The sequence below is a fragment of the Ixodes scapularis genome, unplaced genomic scaffold, assembly GCF_016920785.2.
Source record: "Ixodes scapularis isolate PalLabHiFi unplaced genomic scaffold, ASM1692078v2 PGA_scaffold2__306_contigs__length_199485367, whole genome shotgun sequence".
Classification (NCBI taxonomy): Eukaryota; Metazoa; Arthropoda; class Arachnida; order Ixodida; family Ixodidae; genus Ixodes; species Ixodes scapularis.
In genome coordinates, this window is record NW_024609857.1 from 18551993 (window position 1) to 18572906 (window position 20914).

General features: G+C 47.5%; 1 protein-coding gene across 1 annotated transcript; it reads left to right on the plus strand.

Annotated features, from left to right (window-relative positions):
• Positions 1–18571, plus strand: LOC115309426 (indolethylamine N-methyltransferase-like). The gene is made up of 4 exons (XM_040218912.1): positions 1–35; positions 173–324; positions 10832–11039; positions 18148–18571. Exons 1-4 carry the CDS (start codon positions 1–3, stop codon positions 18569–18571), a joined length of 819 nt encoding a protein of 272 aa, XP_040074846.1.
• Positions 18572–20914: the final 2343 nt, after the last annotated feature.

Sequence of the window (20914 nt, forward strand, 5' to 3'; positions counted from 1 at the left end):
ATGTCTTTGCTCCGCTACCTAAAGCCCCACACACAGTAAAAGCTATATGTGCGAATGTGGTAGAAGGCGTTTGAAAGGCAATTTTGCAATGTTTTTTTTTTTTTCGATATTAATATTCAAGACATCTACGTCGGCAAGTCTACATGTTTACCGCAGAAATTCTTTCTCGCAGGAATTACAGTTCGGTCATGTTGGGAAGCGTTGAATCTCAAGCCCTTATCGCTACTTTCAAAGAAAATTTCGTGGGCAAATCTTATGCCGCCCTGAAGAACGGGCCGGGTAATACTTTTCACCAACAAGAACTTCACCGCATTTTTCAATCAGGTAAGGTGTGCTCAGTGCTCTGATGACCGAGCTTCCTCTGTTCTAGATTTCCTTCTCCGGAGTTAACCGATCAATCAGAGATCGAACGTTTAAAACATATTAGCGGAAAGAAATATTTTACGAAGCACCAGCGTGAGATCCCTCCTCGATTTAGGAAAGCCTAACATTTGTAACTCAGGGCTGACTGTCGGCTGTGCTGTCCCATAATCTGATTTCATCCTATTAATTGCAAGACTCGTTACTTTCCTCTAAACGACCACGCTTGTAAAATTTTAATTTCTGCTCACGATATTGAAGCAACGTAATATTCCCGAGGATAGTATTAGTGTACGTGAAACTCTTAGGGCATACCAAAATAAAATTTTACTATGCACACAAATATTTTCTGATTCCTTAATAACCTTTCGCAGTGATCAAAATGATTAGCCTCTGTATTATTACCATTCCCATGCACAATTTCGCATTGAGGCCCATCGACTCTAATGGATGAGGCCAAAACAGAACTCCTCTCCGTGTTGCTTATGCTTTGTAAACGAACCGTCTTGATACTGCGATAGCTTTATGCAAAGCGTCACGTTCCACACCGACCGAAAATTTTCAAAATCATATAATCCTGTAAGAAAGACTTTTTTAAGGAAGGCCTTTTTTGACATCTTTTTATTAGATGTTTAACATTTGTAGGCGCAGCTTGTAAATGGAATTAACATCCTTTGTTCTTCATTTTAAATATAAGTACCACAAGTGTGTTCAGGAGTGCGTAAAACAGATGTAATGGTGACAGTTTTCAGCAAACCATGATCACTCGTTTAGTGAGTCGACTAAACTTTGTTATTTCGACGGCCAGCAACAGAAGCATCACGATCGTTTGGTTGGTTCCTTCGCGTAGCAGTATCTGGATTGCGCGACAATCGTCGTATTGTACCTATTCTTTCTCTTATATTATAAAACTCAAATCGCACCAACTGCTAGGATTAGCAGTTATTTCGAACTCAAGCACAACAGGTTAAATATGACTATCGCAGCAGACTTGTACGTAAAGCGTTACAGACAACGTGTTGCTGGCACCTACCGGTAGTTACTTTTTTGTTAATGAAGTAGCGACCGGGTTACCTTTTAAGAAAAGGAAAGAGTAAAGCATATTTCTCTTTGTTTTTGTTGAAGTAGCAAGTAGGTAGCATTATTTTGTTACTTCTGGAGCGCAATGTGTAAAAAACAAGTACCCAACCTACCTACCAAGTTCCGACCCGGCTCACGCCTGTAGTTTGAAAAACGGGGGAACAAAAGATAGACAACAGAAAGATGCCCACCATGTATGTCAGTCTAGCCACCTGAATGAACGCCTTAAAATTAAGGAATCACTAACGACAACTGTTACTAAAGAAACGACACATTCAGAGTGGCGATAAAATAGCGCGTTACTTACAAGTTGTAACGCGTTCCTTTTTAATCGAGTTAACAAGTAATGTGCTTAATTACTTTTTGATTGAGTAGTGACAATCGATTCTAGTTACTTCATTCGAGTCATGCGTCCATTTGTGGCTCTCAGTTATTTTTTCAAAGTAAAATTAAAAAATCCCCCATGTCGTGTTCGCGTGGAAAGTGTCGAGCAGTCATTGCGCGAGACTTTTTTCAATTAAAATTTAAAAAATCCCCCATGTCGTGTTCACGTGGAAAGTGTCGACCCCTAAGCTATTTTAGCACTTACCCATAAGCGATTTTTGGGTAAGTGCTCTACGTGAGACTTACCAGCGAGCTAGCAGGTTCATGTCAGTCTTTCTATTTGAAGAGAAAAACACAAACAGGCCATCTCTTCGCACTAAATGTTGCGCTGTTCACAGAGGTTCTTTTCCAGTCAATATATAATGAAACAGAAAGAGAACTTGTGTTGCTGTTTTCTCAGCCTTTAGTACAAGTTGTTGGCTCTGAATGTCGATAGAAAGAGGCAAAAGAAGTTAATTATTTGGTGAATTAAAAAACGCTCGTTGAGAACCCTATTTTGATCCAAGAAAGTTATTGGTACGATGAACGCACATGATCAAAAGAAATCGTATGAGTATATATATAGAAATCATACAAGAGTATGGAAGATGTTATCAGAGGTGATAAAAATGACCTAAATAATTACATACCAATCTCCGTTCTTCCCATTTTTTCCGAACTCATAGAAGGAGCTGTTAATGTACAACTAGTACAATATTTTTAAACAAAATAATGTTATAGCTGAGCAACAGTACGGCTTTCAGAAGCAAAAATCGTCTGAATTGGCACTGCTAAACATCAAAAATAAAATTATTGACGATTTCGAGCAAAGTTATATACAGTAGGGATGTTTCTTGACTTCAGAAAAGCTTTTGATTCAATCAAGCATAATATTCTTTTCGGAAAATTGTCCAAATATGGAATTAGGGGAGTTGCACTTAGTTTAATCAAAAGCTATTTATCAAATCGCTCGCAATATGCAGACATTAATTACGCGAGGTCAAATAGGGGTCAAATAGAATGCGGTGTCCCACAAGGGTCCATTCTTGACCCTCTGTTATTTTTAATTTATATAAATGACATTATAAGAATACCTCAAACACCAGATATAATTTGATATGCTAATAACACAATCATATTTTTTTCTGGAACAAGCCTAGAAGTACTTGAGCGCGAACCCAACGCATGGCTTGAAAATTTATCATCGTAGTTTAGAGTAAACCAAATCCAATTAAACACGAAAAAAAAGTATATTATATTTAGACCATGAAATAAATGTATTCAGTAGGAGATTCAAATTCAATATCAAAGCGAAATCATCGAACGTGTTACATCACATAGGTTCTTAGGTGTTTTGTTTCATGAAACTCTAAATTGGTCTTTCCATGTGCTAAGGGTAAGAATGGAAATCTCACGATCTATCGGGATTGTCTATAGACTTAAAAATTTGCTGCCTCACTGGGTAAAAAACAGCTATATTGTCACGGGCGGTGACCAATAAACAAGAAATAAACAGGAATAAATAAACGTTTAATGTGGCGAACTTGTGCCAAAAATAAAAGGGTACAAAAGATAATAACAGAGCGTCGCGGGCGTCGAAGTCGGCGAGACAGCAGAGTCGAGCGCTGGGGCGAAAACTAACTCGACAAGGTCGCGGGCGGCCTCTTATCTAGAATGAGTCACTATCTCGAAGATTCGGCGGGGAACGTTCCAGCGTAGCGCGTTTGGGGCGAGAATGAACACGCACTTTCTAGAACAACAAAAACGATAGAAGTTATGTTCGCAGCAAGAATAAACGAGAAGCTTCTGCAAGTCTGCGCGCGGCATTATCCCCCCCTTTAAAAGCGCATCGTCCCGATGCAGCACAAACCGAAAACAAAGCAAACAGAAATAACGGTAAACTAAAGAGTCATTTGGAACACATAAGGTCCACAGTCCTATCGAGCGTAGTACGGCTTCATGCGCACGACGTGGACGACTTCTGGTCTTGGAGGGCGGCGTGATGAAGTCCGTGTTCCATCGGGCATGACCTCGTAGTTCAGATCCCCGAGTCGACGAAGCACTTTGTAGGGTCCAAAGTAGCGCTTCAGTAGTTTCTCGCTGAGACCACGGCGGCGGATCGGTGTCCAGACCCACACCCTGTCTCCCGGCTGGAAGTGGACGTCCCGGCGACGAAGGTTGTAGCGGCCAGTGTCGATACGTTGTTGAGCTTGAATCCGGAGTCTGGCGAGCTGACGGACTTCTTCTGCCCGTTGGGAAACCACCTGGGCGTCGTCACTTCCGTCGACAGCCGGTTCGTGGGGTAACATTGCGTCCAGCATTGTCGTCACTTTGCGACCATGAACCAGTTGAAAGGGTGTAACCCCGGTGGTTTCTTGCACGGCCGTATTGTAGGCAAAGGTGACGTACGGCAACACCTCGTCCCATGTCTTGTGCTCCACGTCGACGTACATGGAAATCATGTCGGCGATGGTCTTGTTGAGTCTTTCCGTCAGCCCGTTGGTCTGAGGGTGGTACGCCGTGGTGCGACGATGGCTGGTGTGGCTGAGACGAAGGACTTCTTGTGTCAGCTGGGCCATGAACGAGGATCCACGGTCTGAGATCAGGACTTCGGGAGCGCCGTGCCGGAGGACGATGGATTCAATGAAAAACTTGGCAACTTCCACAGCAGTTCCGGAAGGAAGGGCTTTCGTTTCGGCGTACCGCGTGAGATAATCTGTGGCGACGATGATCCAGCGATTTCCCGACGTCGACGGTGGAAAAGGGCCAAGTAGATCCATTCCGATCTGTTGGAAGGGTGCCGTTGGCGGAGGAATTGACTGCAGGAGTCCGGCCGGCCTCGTTGGAGGTTTCTTTCGTCGCTGGCATTCATGGCATGATCGTGTGTATAGGTGGACCGTTTTGGGGAGCTTGGGCCAGTAATACTTTTCACGAATACGGGCCAGTGTCCGGCTGTAACCGAGGTGTCCGGACGTCGGGTCGTCGTGGCAGGCTTGGAAAATCTCCTCTCGAAGGTCGGTCGGGATTACCAGCAGCCACGTCGAGTTGTTGTTGCCGAAGTTCTCTTTGTAGAGAACTCCTTGTCTAATGGCGAAGGTCGGCAGGGCTCGTGAAAAAACACGTGGTATGGCACTCCCACTCCCTTCCAGGTGCTCTATCAGTGCGCGCAGCTCAGGATCGTCTCGTTGACGTCGGGCCATGTCGTCGGTGTTCACTGCGCCCAGGAACCACTCGTCGTTATCGTCGTCGCTGCTGTCGGAAGGTGTTTCGATGGGAGCTCTGGACAGGCAGTCGGCGTCGCTGTGCTTGCGGCCTGACTTGTAGACTACGGTCATGTTGAACTCTTGTAGTCGGAGACTCCATCGCGCAAGGCGTCCTGACGGGTCCTTGATGTTCGCAAGCCAGCAGAGCGAATGGTGGTCCGTGACTACGCGGAACGGGCTTCCGTATAAGTACGGACGAAACTTCGTGATCGCCCAGACGACCGCAAGGCATTCTTTTTCAGTCGTGGAGTAATTTCGCTCCGCCTTGGACAATGTCCGACTGGCGTAGGCGATGACTCGTTCGGTACCCTCTTGTACTTGAACCAGTACCGCGCCAAGTCCTGCGTTACTTGCGTCCGTGTGAATCTCGGTTTCCGCATCCTGGTCGAAATGTCCAAGGACAGGAGGAGTCTGCAGTCGTCGCTTCAGCTCGTCGAATGCCTGCTGCTGCTCCTCGGCCCATTCGAACTTCTCGGCGTCCTTCGTGAGGTTTGTGAGCGGTGCGGAAAGTTTTGCGAAATCTCGAACGAAGCGCCGATAGTAGGCACATAGCCCAAGGAACCTTCGCACGGCCTTCTTGTCTCTTGGTGCTGGAAATGCTGCGACGGCGCGGGTCTTCTCTGGGTCTGGACGAATGCCTTCGTTACTAACCACGTGACCTAAGAACTTCAGTTCGTCATAGGCGAACCGACACTTTGACGGCTTGAGGGAGAGTCCGGCGGTCCGTATGGCGTGGAGAACAGCTCTGAGTCGTCGCAAGTGCTCGTCGAAGTCGCCTGAAAACACTACGACGTCGTCGAGGTAGACGAGACAGCTCTGCCACTTCAGTCCTGCCAGTACGGTGTCCATGACACGCTGGAAAGTTGCTGGCGCCGTGCATAGTCCGAAGGGCATCACCTTAAACTCGTACAGCCCATCCGGTGTGACGAAGGCTGTCTTCTCTCGGTCCCGTTCGTCGACTTCGATCTGCCAGTAGCCGCTCTTCAGGTCCATCGATGAAAAGTATCGAGAATGGCGCAGCCGGTCTAACGTGTCGTCGATGCGGGGGAGTGGATAGACGTCTTTCTTCGTCACTGCGTTCAGCTGCCGGTAGTCCACGCAGAATCTAAGCGTCCCATCTTTCTTCTTAACCAGTACGACTGGGGAGGCCCAAGGACTGCTTGAGGGTTGAATTATGTCGTCGTTCAGCATCTCTTGAACTTGCTCCTGGATCACCTGCCTTTCTTTGACGGACACTCTGTATGGAGATCGGTGCACAGGGCGCGCGTCGTCCTCGGTAACGATGCGGTGCTTCGCAACGGCGGTTTGGCGCACCTTCGACGACGTCGCAAAGCAGTCGCGGTATTCGGCGAGGAGGTTAATCAGCTGACGTCGTTTCGGGCCCGGAAGTTTAGGGTCAATGTCGAGCTGCGCTGGCGACGTACTGTCTTGCTGAGGTGGTGAGGATTCGTCAGCAATGGCGGCGATTTCCGCGGAGTTTCGGAGTTCCTCGACGTGGCCAACGGCTGCCCCTTTCGTGAGGTGTTGCGCTTCGTTTCGGAAGTTCGTCAGGAGGACCACAGTGCGGCCATTCTGGAGTTCTGTTATCCCTCTTGCGACGCCTATTCCTCTTCCCAGGAGCAATTGAAGGTTGCCTTCTAGAACAACTTCGCCGCAGGTAGCTGTATCTGCCACGACGGGTACGACAATACTTGATCGCGGCGGCAGGTTCACGTGGTCGGTGGCGACTCGGACGGCGGCTGACCCTGTTTGGGGTTTCCCTGAAGGCGGAACAGGCCTCCGCAGTGTCAGTCTGTTCTCACCCAGGTCGATGACGGCGCCGTATTCACACAGAAAGTCCATGCCAAGAATGACATCTCTGGAACAGTCCTGTAGAACGACGAACTTTACCGGACACGTCTCGCCGTGAATCTCGACGCGAGCAGTGCACCTTCCGACGGGCGTGATGAGATGTCCTCCTGCGGTTCGTATTTGGGGTCCATCCCACGGCGTCATGACCTTGCGAAGGCGGCGGGAGAGCCTTCCACTCAAGACCGAGTAGTCTGCTCCGGTGTCCACGAGTGCTGATGCGTCGTGGCCGTCAATGACGACATTTAGGTTATTGGACACCGCTGCAGGGGCGTCGTTTCGGTCTCTGGTAGCGTCCGAGTGGGGGCCCTCCGACGTTCGTGGAGGATCTTGGCGTCGGTCGTCTTCGGCAACTCCACCTCCAGGGGTTGCCGCGCCTAGTTTCCCCGGCGTGGAGCGAGGGGCGACAGGCTTTCACGTCGGGGTCGGTGCATCGGCGAAGCTGGACGTCGTGGCGAAGGTGACCGGAACTCTCGGCGGAACGCAGGCTCGGGGGACTGAGGTCGTCGCAGGTACTCGTCGATTTCCCGAGGGCGTTCACCATAACGGGGTCGCGGGTCGTTCGGGTGGAACCCGCGCAGCCCGAGTCGTCGGTATGGGCATCGGCGGTACACATGGTCAGCTTCCCCGCAGTGGTAACACAGCGGGCGTCGGTCGGCCGTCCTCCAGACGTCTGTCTTCCTCGGCGCAGGTTGCTCTGGGTGCGCCTGACCTTCCTGTCGTCGGGGGTACTGCGGCGTTGGGGCGTCTCTTCGGGGTGGCGACGTGGCTTGACGGGGAGCTTGCGGCGGTCGTCGGGCCATCGCGGCGTAGCTCAACGTCGGTTCCTCCGGTGCCACCGTGGTGACGGGAACCTCTGGTTGTAGCGCCCGATGCACTTCTTGTCGGACAGCCTCGGCGATGGAAAGGGTTGGCGGACGGCTGGTAGTTGGCAGCAACCTTCGCAGTTCCTCTCGGACAACCTCTCGGATAATTTCCCGGATGTCCGGTGTACCCAGAGTGTTTTCGCCGTTAGGCAGTGTGGGTGCAGCGACGCCTGGATGTCGCTGGTAGTGGGAAGCACGTGCCTGAAGTGCGCGCTCGATGTTGGTTGCTTCGGCGATGAAAGCTTCGACGGTGGTAGGCGGGCTCCGCACAAGACCACCGAAGATGTTTTCCTTTACACCGCGCATCAAGACCCGCAGCTTTTTCTCCTCGGGAGCGGTTGGGTCGGCGCGATTCATGAGGTGAAGAACGTCTTCGACGAAGCTTGTGACGCTCTCGGTCGGCCCTTGGGTTCTCGCTCGCAGGAGTTCTTCGGCACGCTGCCGTCGGTGCTGGTTGGCAAAGGTCCGTCGCAGCTCGGCCTGGAATTCTTCCCACGACGCAATGGACGCTTCGTGGTTCTCGAACCACGTGCGTGCCGTGCCTTCCAGAGAGAAGTAGGCGTTCTGGAGGCACTGCTCCGGTGTCCATGCGTTATGGCGGGCAACTCGTTCGTAATGTTGCAGCCAATCTTCAACGTCCTCGTGGACCTCCCCGTTGAATGGCGTCGGAGTCCGGGGTGCGACGGGAAGGTATACGACGGCGGCGGCGGACGGGTTCTGCGACGACTGGTTGTCCATCGTCGGCCTCGTTGGCTGCCTGGTCCGGGGTGGCAGAAGTCCGTGTTCCGGGGGTAGACCTTGGGTGCGGCGACTGGATCGGGTCTCGATCTGGTCTTCGCTCGGTCCTCGGGAGGCTGGGTCCGGACTTGCACTGCGGGAACTCGGAGGGGAGCGCTGCACGGGCATGCGGGTACCCCGCACCTCCACCAAAATGTCACGGGCGGTGACCAATAAACAAGAAATAAACAGGAATAAATAAACGTTTAATGTGGCGAACTTGTGCCAAAAATAAAAGGGTACAAAAGATAATAACAGAGCGTCGCGGGCGTCGAAGTCGGCGAGACAGCAGAGTCGAGCGCTGGGGCGAAAACTAACTCGACAAGGTCGCGGGCGGCCTCTTATCTAGAATGAGTCACTATCTCGAAGATTCGGCGGGGAACGTTCCAGCGTAGCGCGTTTGGGGCGAGAATGAACACGCACTTTCTAGAACAACAAAAACGATAGAAGTTATGTTCGCAGCAAGAATAAACGAGAAGCTTCTGCAAGTCTGCGCGCGGCAATATTATACCTTAGTTCATTCACGTCTTCACTATGTCTCCTTGTATGGGGGGACCACAATAAAAACAAATATAGAAACACTGCATATATTACAGAAAAAGGCCCTGCGCTTGGTCGAAAATGCCCCGTACCGGAGTCACTCTGCCCCGCTCTTTAGAAAGTACCGAATATTAACTATTCAAAATGTTATAAATAAAAAGTTATCATTAATAATCTATAATCAAATCAAATTAGAACCAACTGTTTTTTTTTAGTACGTATGTTTGGAAATATCATCCACACAAATTTCGGCACACGAGCTACAGAAAGCAAAAAATACGCACGAACTATGGCGTGCAAAAATTTCATTATCAAATACCTGTACTTGTGAATGACCATGCTGATCTCATGACCATTATTCTGGAAGGTATGTCTATACCAGTTTTAAAGAAAAACATAAATGTTTATCTATTGTCCCTTCCAAAATAACACGTTTTTTCATTATTATGTTTTTGTTGTTGTGCGCGTATGTCGTGTTTTGTGCAGCATTTCTCTGCGGGCTTAAAGAAATATCTTTGTAGCAACCGCTGGCTGGCTGCACCATGTTGTTGTGTGTGGCCCCTTTGTCTACCGTGTTTGTGCAGGCCTAAAAATTGATGTGCGTCGTTGTTGTTTGTCCAACGTGGGGGACAATCTGGTTTTAGTTTCATTGTTTTTTTCTTTGTATACAGTGTGTTGCACTGCTTATGGGATTTTAAGTTGGATCTTTCATTATCAACTAGTTTTCGTCCTTTGAGACTTTCATTTTGTCTGGCCGTGGAGAAGGGGGGGGGGGGGGGGGGGGGGGGGGCTGTCGCCTTATCAGGCATGCCGATGCCTTTTGTGGCGGCCCCCAGAAAACTGTATTCCTCGCCGGTAGTCTGAATAAACTTTGATTCGATTTGGTTTGATAACGTCTTATGCTATATTGTATTTTTATGTTTTATAAGGTTCTTAATTCTCTTATATAATCCTATTTGATTATATACCTTTGTTAGACCAGGTATTTCTTAGATATAAGATTTTTTACAAGTCAAATGTTTCGTCTTCTTTGCTTGGTTTTCAACTTTGAACGATATAATGCTTATGGGGAATTCACGCTCGAGTTCCATACCGTGAAAGTTCGACGAATAAATTGAAGTGCACGCTACGGGACGAGAAATGTCACCCCTGTACAAGGATTCAAACCTAAAGGAAGGGTGGAAACGGCGCCGTTAACACTGTCGGCGGAGGGAGGAGGGATACATCACTTATCGCTCTTTGCCGGCTTAGCCTCCGATTCATAAATATTTCATGGCAGGGCTAGACCGCTTCACGGTCGATCGTCAATTTTTTTAAGTACAATATGCGTTGTAAGAAATTATGAAAAGTAATTAGGACGTGTTTGTTAGTTTGCCAAAAAAAAAAAGCTGAAATACGCCAGGTTGAAAGAACCTACTTTATTTGTTATAGTTAACTCTGTTTCAAACACAGATTCTCTAGAATAACCAAGTTCCTCTGGTTGCCCCAGCGATAGCTCTCGGCAAAGTTATAGGAGCGAAAACCTATTTCCTGTAATGAATTTGGATTGCGCGAAGTGTCCAGTGTCTGTCCTGAGGAATATAATGAGTAGGCATATTCATTAATCGTAACCACTAAAATAGGGTATACTAGAACTTAGGGGTGGACTTTTCACACAATTACGAATAATCATTAAATCAGTGTTTGCTCAAACTTCAGCTGGACCAAAGTGTAACTCTCATGTACGTTCCACAGATTTGGCTCAGGGCAAGACACTGCTGGAAGTGGGCGTCGGGCCGTTGGTCTGGTATTCTTTCATGTCCTCTAATCGATTCAACGACATCGTGCTCAGTGACTTGGTCGAAGACAACAGGAAGGAGCTGGAGAAGTGGCTGAGCAAAAGCGAAGATGCCATCGATTGGACATACCGTGCCGAGCAAGTCGCCGCCTTAGAAGGCTATAGGTATATACATCAGCAAAAAAAAAAAATGTTTGGGGGTATTAATATTTCTTACTTTAAAGGGGTAGTGAAACGAAATTTTAGCGCCGATCTTGTTGCATAAATATGGGCTAGGGACAGGCACCACCTCGGAAATATAAATATTGCGCTGTAAAACACAGGAGAACTAATTTTAAACATAATTAAACGATTTCAAATTCTCATCTGGTGGATGGGGGGAAGTTCTCGTGACATCACTTGTACCAAAATAGCAGCGCCGTTCTGCGGCAATACGGCGTGCCGGCAGAATTCTCCTAGGCCTGAACGCGTTTGCAAAGCCTTGGCGGAGAAAGCCAAAGCGTAGTTGGCCACAGTGAGCTCGTTCTCGTTGCGGCTCTTTGCACGACACGGCCCGAGCATGCTTCTGGCACGGCCGGTATTAGTTGCTGCGAGTCGCGAGCTGCAAGCCGACGTTAAAAAGGATATGTTTGAACTACGAGGGTGTCAGCAAGAGCCACGCAAATGCCAAATACCTGTTCACACTGGGAGCGGACACGCGCGTTTGATCGAAGTGCTGGATTCGCTCTGTTAGACCGCGTTTCGGTAAGCGCTTCTGGACCGATCTTTTACGATTGCAACTCGATACTGACATGACACTCGGCAAAGAAAGGTTAGACCGACATCGCGTAGCTCCCACGAACTGCTATAGCTCGACACTGACGTAGCGTCGAGTTAGAATAAAAATGGCATACTAATAACAGAGTGTACATACCGAGTTGCCAAGGTAATCCGTATGGCGTTTATTTGAGCTCTATATCACACAAAACAAGGAGATAGAATCAGTGAGAGTCCCTTTTCGACGACAGCGTTCGTCACCGCTGTCTCGGAAAACAAGGAGATCGAGATGACAAGGGGAAAATATTGACCTCTGAAATTTAGTTCAGGGATCAAACTACTCATCCGGTAAGGGTCCACAAGGGTCGCGCGGGCATATTCCATTCAGCAGGCCAGCCGGTCATGGACAGACGGTCTTGGCCAAGGACCGCCGGAGCGCCGAGTCGATATTGCTGCTAGGCCTACTATATTCTGCCGAGCTCGCTCGGTCGGTAGAATCGTGGCTGTTTTAGCTCTTCTCGTGTGTTTGTGGATCCTGCGTTCTTGATCGTCGTGGTCTGTTTTAAGTACTCCTTCCTTTTTTCTTGCTGGTTGAAGTCGGGACGCACGAGAAGTCACGAAGAAAAATAAATGTCCGTTGGTGGCCGATACCAAGTAACTGAGCGACGCTGTCGGCCTTGTTGATTTGATCGTAAAAAGTGCGTAAGACAGCTTCGGAGCTGTCGTAGGATTCTGTCGTAACCTGCGCAAAGGTTACGACAATTTCGTTTCGAGAGCGCGGGTTTTCTCTCAAATTTGTCGTACGCACTTTTTTCGTCGTGAATTCGCTTTGTCAGTGCTGCCGTGGTTGCCGACTTGCCGTGGTCCCGTGGTGCAGCGTGCGTGCAGCCCTTGCACATCTCAAACGGCAACGTTGTCACAGGTCGTAAATCGTCGACGCGCCACCAAGTGGCAACGCTCGTAACCACAACATTCACGCCGTAGCCTTTCCCGACCGGCACAAGTGACGTCACGAATGCGTCCAATATCCCAAGACGCATCGCGCTCTCCGATGGCCGAGTTTTGAGCGCGCGCCCAATCGGGCCCATCAGGGTGAAAAATATAGCCATCCGTTCAAAATACAAACGCGCGATTATGATTTATGAATATCATTGATCATATTGAACCTATTTCTGACCATAATAGGTGTATTTCAAGTTTCGCTTCAGTATCCCTTTAAGTAGAATAATGGAACACAAGAAACGAGCAGATGGGTATAGTGAACCAGAATGACGTCCGCAGTGAAATCTAAAAAAAAAGAGAACACTTGATGAGCATTTATAAACGCAGAGACTATTATGGGGTTATTTTCCACGTCGGACGATATAAAACGTAAGAAACCATGGTCTACCATTGTGGTTCTTCCGGGCCTTTTTACAAGAACACTTTGTGCCTCTCCAGGAATCGCACTACGAACGTCACTCTCCGTTGCCTGATACTTTTCAGCTTAGCAGTTGAGCGAATAGGATAAGTGTGCTTACAGCTGTTTCTTTCCGCAAAATAATATGGTGTTACAGTGAGGGCTGGTGTTATATGGGGTCACGTTATCACGTAAGTATACCAGATGCTACGTGAGCACATAATTATGATAGGCTATATCACAGAAACTATATTTTCGTGACGGCACATGACATAAAATAATTGTGTCGCATGACATCGCGTCATTTAAAGGGGTCATGTGACGTTATTTTGCATTATCACGTGATGCCACGTGGTCACTGTTGCACGAATAAAGTGACAACGTGGCCCATAGTAATGGATTGCGTAAAAAATCATGCCATTTACCATAAGATAGCACGAACCGCTGTGGCTGCCTTCAAGATCAGCGGCGGTGACTCGTCGTAGGTCAGTCGCAAAAATATTATCTTACTCTCTAAGAAATGCCCGCTCGTCTGCTTAACCGCAAAATACTCAAAGAGCCAATCTCTGCGATCGACGAGATCAGCTCAGTGAATGCTGAGGCAGAACGTCCTTTTAGAAATAAAAATAATTTTTATTTCTCGAGGGATGTTCCGCCTCAGCATTCGCTGAGCTGATCTCGTCAATCGCAGAGATTGTCTCTTCGAGTGTTTTGCGGGTAACTAGACGCTCAGGCATTTCTTAGAGTGTACCATAATACTTCGAAGAGTGCAAATTAACTAAAAGTTCGCTGTACATATATGTCGATATCAATAACAAATTAACTAAAATAAAACGGGCAAAGCGAGCGAAACACTTTCAAACAGATTCAAATAGCTCGACTCGGAACACATTACGCATTCTTGGTCAATCGGATTTATGCAACAGTATTAGAGTTTTATTTTTTATCAGTCAGGAAGCTTTTGACTCAATATAAAACCTACTAGGTTTTTCCAGATGGTTGATTGTGGCTCACAGATAAAACGTGATCACTGGGTGACCGGATCGCTTGGACTTGGCAAAACGACATCCAAAGACAAATATTCGATTCGGGGCTATTCGTGAAGTGACAGAAGGCTTCCAACGCTAACAATATCCGGAGCACGCCTTGTGCTCCAGATATGTGCTAACTGCGGCGCGTGGTTAATACGAACATTGGCAGCACTACCCTGCTAAAGAACAGCCCTATATTTTTTTTCTGTTCAACAACTGAATTACTGGACTCCTCACTGTTGCAGTGAACATCCGAGGTAAATGTAATAGTGGTCGAGTGTCCCATATATTGCCGATACCATCACTTTTGTCTGAACAGTGTGTAAGAAAGTTTAGGATAAAACTTTCACAGTCTTTATAATATTATTCACATAAAGGGATTTGTTTCGACTTCGGGAGAATGTTTCACTTGGTTTCTAACAGCGTCTTTATTGTGCGAGGCCACATATTCTTTCTACGTACAAGCATTTCTTCCGTGCGCGTAATCTAAGGGAGCTTCCTGCAGCTAACTTATAAAACAAAAAGTATGCAGCCATCATTTCATTAGGCTTCGTCGCCACTGAAGAAACACTGGTTGCTCAATTCCGAATGATGAGGCTTATTTGGCCCTAATCATTTCGCCATTTCCTTTCTTAGAACAAACCTAATTTTTGTTTTAATTTATGCTAAACATGACGACAGTGTAGGCTGAGCTTGAACCAGTCTTTGGGAGTTTCGAAGCTATATTTAAACATGTTCGTTTCTGCAATATTATCTTCACTTTCAGGAGGCAGCCATGTGTCAAGTAAGATAGCTAGGAAAGTGCCAGGGACGTCTAGGGACGACATTCATGCTCTAGGCTAACGCGTTAAAAAATTCCGTTTAATTTCCGTCCCTGCCCATTTTGATATGAATGAGCATCGCACCGGCGTGCGGTTGTGTATCACTACTGCGTGAAGCGCGCAAAAGGCCCCAGGGTAGCCATGGTACTTTAGTGGCTAAATTACACATCTTCAGCAGAGAAATTGGAAGCCGATTGAGGCTTAAAGTTGTCTAAAAAAAAACACAGTAATATTAATATATATAAAATCATCCTAAGCCTAGAAATTCTTGATATGTCCGCGAGCATCATTGCCCAATGTGAGGCATCGTAACAACCAGGGATGGGCAGTATTTCAAATCAGAGTATTTGAAATACGTATTTCAAATACTTTGTGTATTTTGCATTTGTATTTAATTACAAATTAGGTAATGTATTTGACTGTGTATTTAAATACTAATACGTGGGTATTTAAAATACAATTGTAATTAAATACAATTTTGTGGGTGAAAATTTATCTTGTTTTTATGCATGTGGTTGTAACATATAGTCTCCATCCTTTATTCGGCCATGGAGCTTTCTTTTTTCTCCTCCGGCTTTATTTTAAAGGTACTGCCCAGAGCAGGAAGAAAACTACGTTCTGCACCGAATGCAGTGTCCCTCAATCAAGCACAAGCGTTTAGTGACTGTGTGATTACGGTGCTATACTCAGTTTCACCTTATGATGTACCGCAGGAAAGGCTACAAGCGCGAGCTCCTTGCTCTAGGGCACATCTCGGCGGCACAACCTCTCGTGCGTTAAAAAGCAGCTTCCAACGCTATGAGCTCGCGCTTCTAGGCTTGTCTGCGGTACAACATAAGGTGAAACGGAGTATAGACCGTTCCATTAGGGTCATAGCAGAGAGGGTGATAGTGAAAAAAAAAAGCCCTCTCCCTCTCACCCCGCATGTCGTCCGCTCCGCCGAGTGGGCTGCACCTAGCATCCGACTGGCGTGCAAACTCTGTTTCAAATCGCGTCATTTTAGAAATTTCAAGCGCAGATGCGCAGGTTTTAGTATGCCAGTTATCGTGTAATACTATGCTAGATACACAGACTAACAGGGTCCAATTGCGCTGTCACCTGTGTGCAAATAAAAAAATAGGGAAACCTGTGTCAGATTGGCCGCTCTCACGCGGCGAAAAATAAATCCGGTGGCTGTACCTTTTTTACTATACAAAGTTCGTACTGGTGTAGGCCTTTAGCGACCATGAGTGGAAGTCTGAAATAATAAATAAAAGCGTGCTCTTTTGCCGTAATACACGCAGTAGTTGGGGGTAGTACTGCCGACTGGCTCAACTACTATTTAAGTAACGGAAAAAAAGATATGCTAGTTGGCCATTTACCGAAATAGAACAACAGAGAGCTATAGGCTGATTTTGAAGTAGCCATAACTATTCTAAGAACGCGAACCACTTCACAAGGGCAGCCACGAGCGAGAGTTCGATGCTCCGTACAGCCCGCCGGTACAGCCCAAAGATGGAAAATGGCAACCTCCCGTTTTGTCGCCTGCTAGCGGAGTCGGGCGCGTGCCCTCTCTCTCGTTTTACCCCGCCGAACCCGCTGAATTTCCCGGATGTATGGAGAGGGCGCTTCTGTCGAACAAAATGGTGCCGCCCAGAGAGCGCTAAATGGAATGGTCTATAGTCCAGGGCAAGAATAGTGACGAAATCGACGTTCACAGGCAGACTGGCTAAAAAAGTGCCTGTGAGAACTTGTGATGCTTTTCAGCCTGATTTCCATCCATATTTTTGCCTTGAACATTCTAAATGCGCGGGTCGTCCCGATTTCTGTAACTGGTGCGAGTAGCAACAATAAAAAAGTCTCTAGCTACTGCTGCGCGTCTTGGTCGTCTCGGTTTTTTGTTGGTCTATACCAGGGATGCACAACTAAAAATTTAGGCGGGCCAAAATTGGCTTATAGAAAATTGTGCGGGCCGCACCTAGTGCAACGTTTTGCACATTTTGGCTGCGGTCAGGCTTCCGATATCATGTGTCATCTCATTCGTTGCCGTCATCAGCAGATCTCGCAATGTCATGTCTGTCATGGAAGATCTAGGGCGGTTCTTGTTGAGAGTCATCAGTGAAAGGGTTTGCTCACAAACATACGTGCTCCCGAAATGTGGCGACAATTTCTAGGCGTGGTCCACCAGGTTTCCGTACTTGTTTTTGTCCAGGTTTTTGTGAAACTCATGCAGCTGAAATTCGAGATCAATAGTCTTTAGTGGACACTGGAGATGGATAAGCTCCAGTTTCATCGTCGGATCGTAGTCCTCGACCTCCAATCCGACGATGCGACCCCTAACAATCCCAACAAAAAAGGAGAGTGTTGATAGCGTCCGTGGTGAAAAAGGGAAGGTAACTGCTGAGAGAGGGCTACAAGTTTTTGCGTTCCGTGTACAGACATGTTGACACAGATCTACACCATGGACAGGGACAGCTGCACATGCTGTTTTATTGTTCTCAGCGGGATTAGTGAAGAGGGAAAATGTGAATTGAGAAATCGTAGTTACTTCGTCGAAGACAAAGAAGTAGGTCAAAGGGTTTCACTGCTGCTTGCCAAGCGGAGCGGGCGCTCAATGGATAGAATGGCATAGTAAAGCGCGAAACACATGTACGACAAAACCTTCCGATCCGACGTGCGGACTGCCGGAATGGCCTTGGAGGGAGAGGGTGTTCGTAGCATCGGAGAGCGTTGAAAAGCTTCGCCTCCGACCGTCGTATTGCGCGGTCGGACGTCGGATCGGACGGTTTCGTCGTACATGTGTTTCGTGCTTAAGGGCATTTCTGTACTGAGCCGGGCCGCGGGCCGCATGCGGCCCTCGGGCCGTATGTTGTGCACCTCTGGTCTATACCAAAATGTAATCGACAAAAAAAGCTGCTTGAAGCTGTGTACTTTTTTCACTGATTACATTTTTTGTGATTATATTTCTATTACGCTACAAGAGCCTCGCACACTAACTCCCGAGTGTGCGATGCAAAATTAAAATGAGATACCCAAAAACCCGTTGTGCCCTGAAGTCGCTGACGCACATTTTGAGGAATGTATTTGGAAAAGTATTTGGAGGGGACCAAATACATTTGGTTGTATTTGTATCTTTTATTTAAATGCTTTTTGTAATTAGATTTGTAATGAAATACAATTTTGACGAACTATTTTGTATTTGTATTTCGATACATATTTGCATGTATTTTGCCCATCCCTGGTAACAACATACAACTTCATCGCCACGTTCTTATTCTGCTTTACAGCGACGTCAAGAAGGGTGCGTCGGACATAATAGAGCGCACGCGTTCCTCCATCCGGAAGGTGGTTCCCTGCAATGTCCTGGAACCTGGAGTGCTCCCCGAAGAACACAAAGAAACCTTCGACGTCGTTCTTTCCTGCAACTGCCTGGAAGGTGCCACGGCGGACCACGAATCCTTTCGAAGTGTTGTTAAGAACGTTGGATCACTCGTTAAACCCGGCGGCTTGTTCCTTCTGGGTGGTATCGGTGGTCTGAAAAGTTTCGCTATGGCAAGCGCCGACTTTAACATGGCTAACGTCACCGAAGAGGTTATTAAAGAAGCAGTGATAGATGCCGGCTTTCAATTAACACTGTACCGTACCAAAAACATTGAGTTCCCTGGGAACGCAGGTGCATTCTGTTTTATTCTGGCGGCCCGTAAATCGTAAGACGGGTAGGGACGCCTTGAGTTACTCAGTGCTGCTAAGTTCCGTTGACAACTGCTACGCACCCTCCCTACGATAACGCGCGACCAGACAGAAATAAAAGTTTAAATATTCCTCGCCAGAAAGCGAAACGGGCTGAAATGGGATCAATCCAGATCTCGTTGGTTGAAACGACGACTCGACGACGAGTCTGCCATTCTGGGTTGTTAGAAGACACTAGGCTCCTTCGATTTACCTGCACAAGGCTGCACCTGTGCAAAAAGTGTAGTACAGTGGAGTAAATAGGAGAGCAATGCGCTTCCGTTCGTGGTTTGACATAGGCTACCCCTGTAAATTGAAAACGGCAATGTGCGCTGAGTGCAGCTGGTGGAGGAGGCGCATGTAAATCGAAGGAGCCACCTTGCACAAGTGCAGATTGTGTACGAATATTCAAATTATACCAAGTTGAAAGAAAATATCTTGTGGTAATTCGGAACAATCATGTCTTGTTTTATTAAAGTTTGACCTTGCTTACAAACAGGCTGTTGTATTCTGAGTTCCGCTGTCGTACGGGGACGAATTCTAAAAAAGAGAAGCCCGTGCCTGACTCGCAGTGGCGCGTGCTCAGCTCGTGCTAGTACAGCTTGGGAACAGTTGACCCTGTGATTTGGATTTAACAAGTCAGACAGTCACCGGTTCCCCGTCGTCGCCCTCGACGGGGCCCACGAACACGCGGGCACCTGCTGTTTTAAGGGGTATTCACACGAGGGAGAAATCCTGGGGATTTCTCCACGGCAGGCGCATCGCGCGACAAAAACATCATGCTTTGAAATGCGCAAAAGCCTCGCGTTTTCGTCTCGTGATACGTGCGCGCCGAGAGAAATCCCAGGGATTTCTCCCTCGAGTGAATACCTATCGGGTTGCATTCGCGGATGAACCCGACGTCTACTTCTTGGCCACGACGACGCCTGCAGCAGAGGCTGCCGCTCCTTTCCTGACCCTGGCAAGGCAAGGCATCGCCACCAGCGGCATTCAAGGTCATCTACACAGCCTTGCGCCGGTGCCCCACAACACCTGTCGGACCACAACCTCGCTACCAACACCGGCCACCGCCAAAAACACAAAACAAGCTTTTTTGCTCACCTTTTTCTTCCTTGCAAGTGGTTTCACCAATGATTTTGCTGTTTTTAAACACTCTTGTCAGCGAAAAAGCATCTACATCTCACGTTTTACTTCAGGATGTCCTAATTCAGATATGACGATTCAATCGCTGTACTGTAATTAGTTTCATGGGTTACTTGTGGCAAATTACTTTCGATAAAAAGTAGTCATAATGTTAAAGGTGCCCTGAGTAGGTTTCTGAAATCCCCTAAATATGACGCAAACCCACTCTGAGAGCTCTAAGCATCCTAGAGATATATGAATCATGACGATGCGCGACTGCTTTTCCTATTAAAAAAGCGATCAAAGATCGAGCACTCCGACTTCATCTACTACGATGCAAGGAACAAAATGTGTAGAGTTTAGTACCTGAAGAAAGCAAAAAATGATATTAAAAGAAAATTCTACTTTTCGCGGAGAGGGAATATAATACTGCAATCATCGTCACAAAAACAGCGCATAATGTTTGCTTTGGTCTTCGGGGGGCGTGATGTGCGCAGTCGTCAGGCTCTCGAGCGCGCGCTCCCTGGCTTGGATCGTACACTCTTAGAAAAAAGGGTCAGTATAGTCCTCCCTAAAGGGAGGAACGCTCTTGACACATATGTTCCTTCAGAAAGGGAGAAACTTTCGTCCTTTAAGCAGGGGAGCAAACGTTCCTCCGTCGACTGCATCTCATTATGGCGGCCACGAATCGAGCGAATCGAGCTCGATAAGGCTTAACGAGAACACTAAGTCTATTGTACGAAGCGAGAGGAGCACCAAATAAAAACGTAACACGAGCTTTCCGCGAACTGTATTTATTTCCGAAGTTTCTTTACCCCTGCAGGTAAAGAAACTTACGTTTCGAATGCATGCAGTCACTCAGTCTTCCCATCGCCAGCACTGCGATGTTCAACGAAGACAAACGGCAACCAGTTCGCGCACTTTGTTTTACCTTTGCTAGTCCTCGAGCCACAATTCCTTCGTCAACCGTTGCGTCAACCGCACATGACGGAGGAGTGAAAACCATTGGCCGGCAAAACCAAAAGCCGCTTTCAAAAAAAAAGCAAATCCGAAGCAACCTCTTGGCTCATCTCAGCACGGTAACACGAAATTATGGCGTAGCCGCGTAGCGTAAAAGGATGTTAAATCGCTTGCCACCAGATGGCAGGGTCAAGCAGAGTAATCGCGAGTAGCTAGGCTAGGTGGCGCTAGGTACCGTCCAAT

Bases quoted from the DNA above. Each gene is read 5' to 3' on its own strand.
- LOC115309426 (XM_040218912.1), top strand. From the start codon at position 1: ATGTCTTTGCTCCGCTACCTAAAGCCCCACACACA. The intron at 36-172 runs GTAAAAGCTATA...TCTTTCTCGCAG, and splicing joins TACCTAAAGCCCCACACACA to GAATTACAGTTCGGTCATGT. The intron at 11,040-18,147 runs GTATATACATCA...TCTGCTTTACAG, and splicing joins GCCGCCTTAGAAGGCTATAG to CGACGTCAAGAAGGGTGCGT.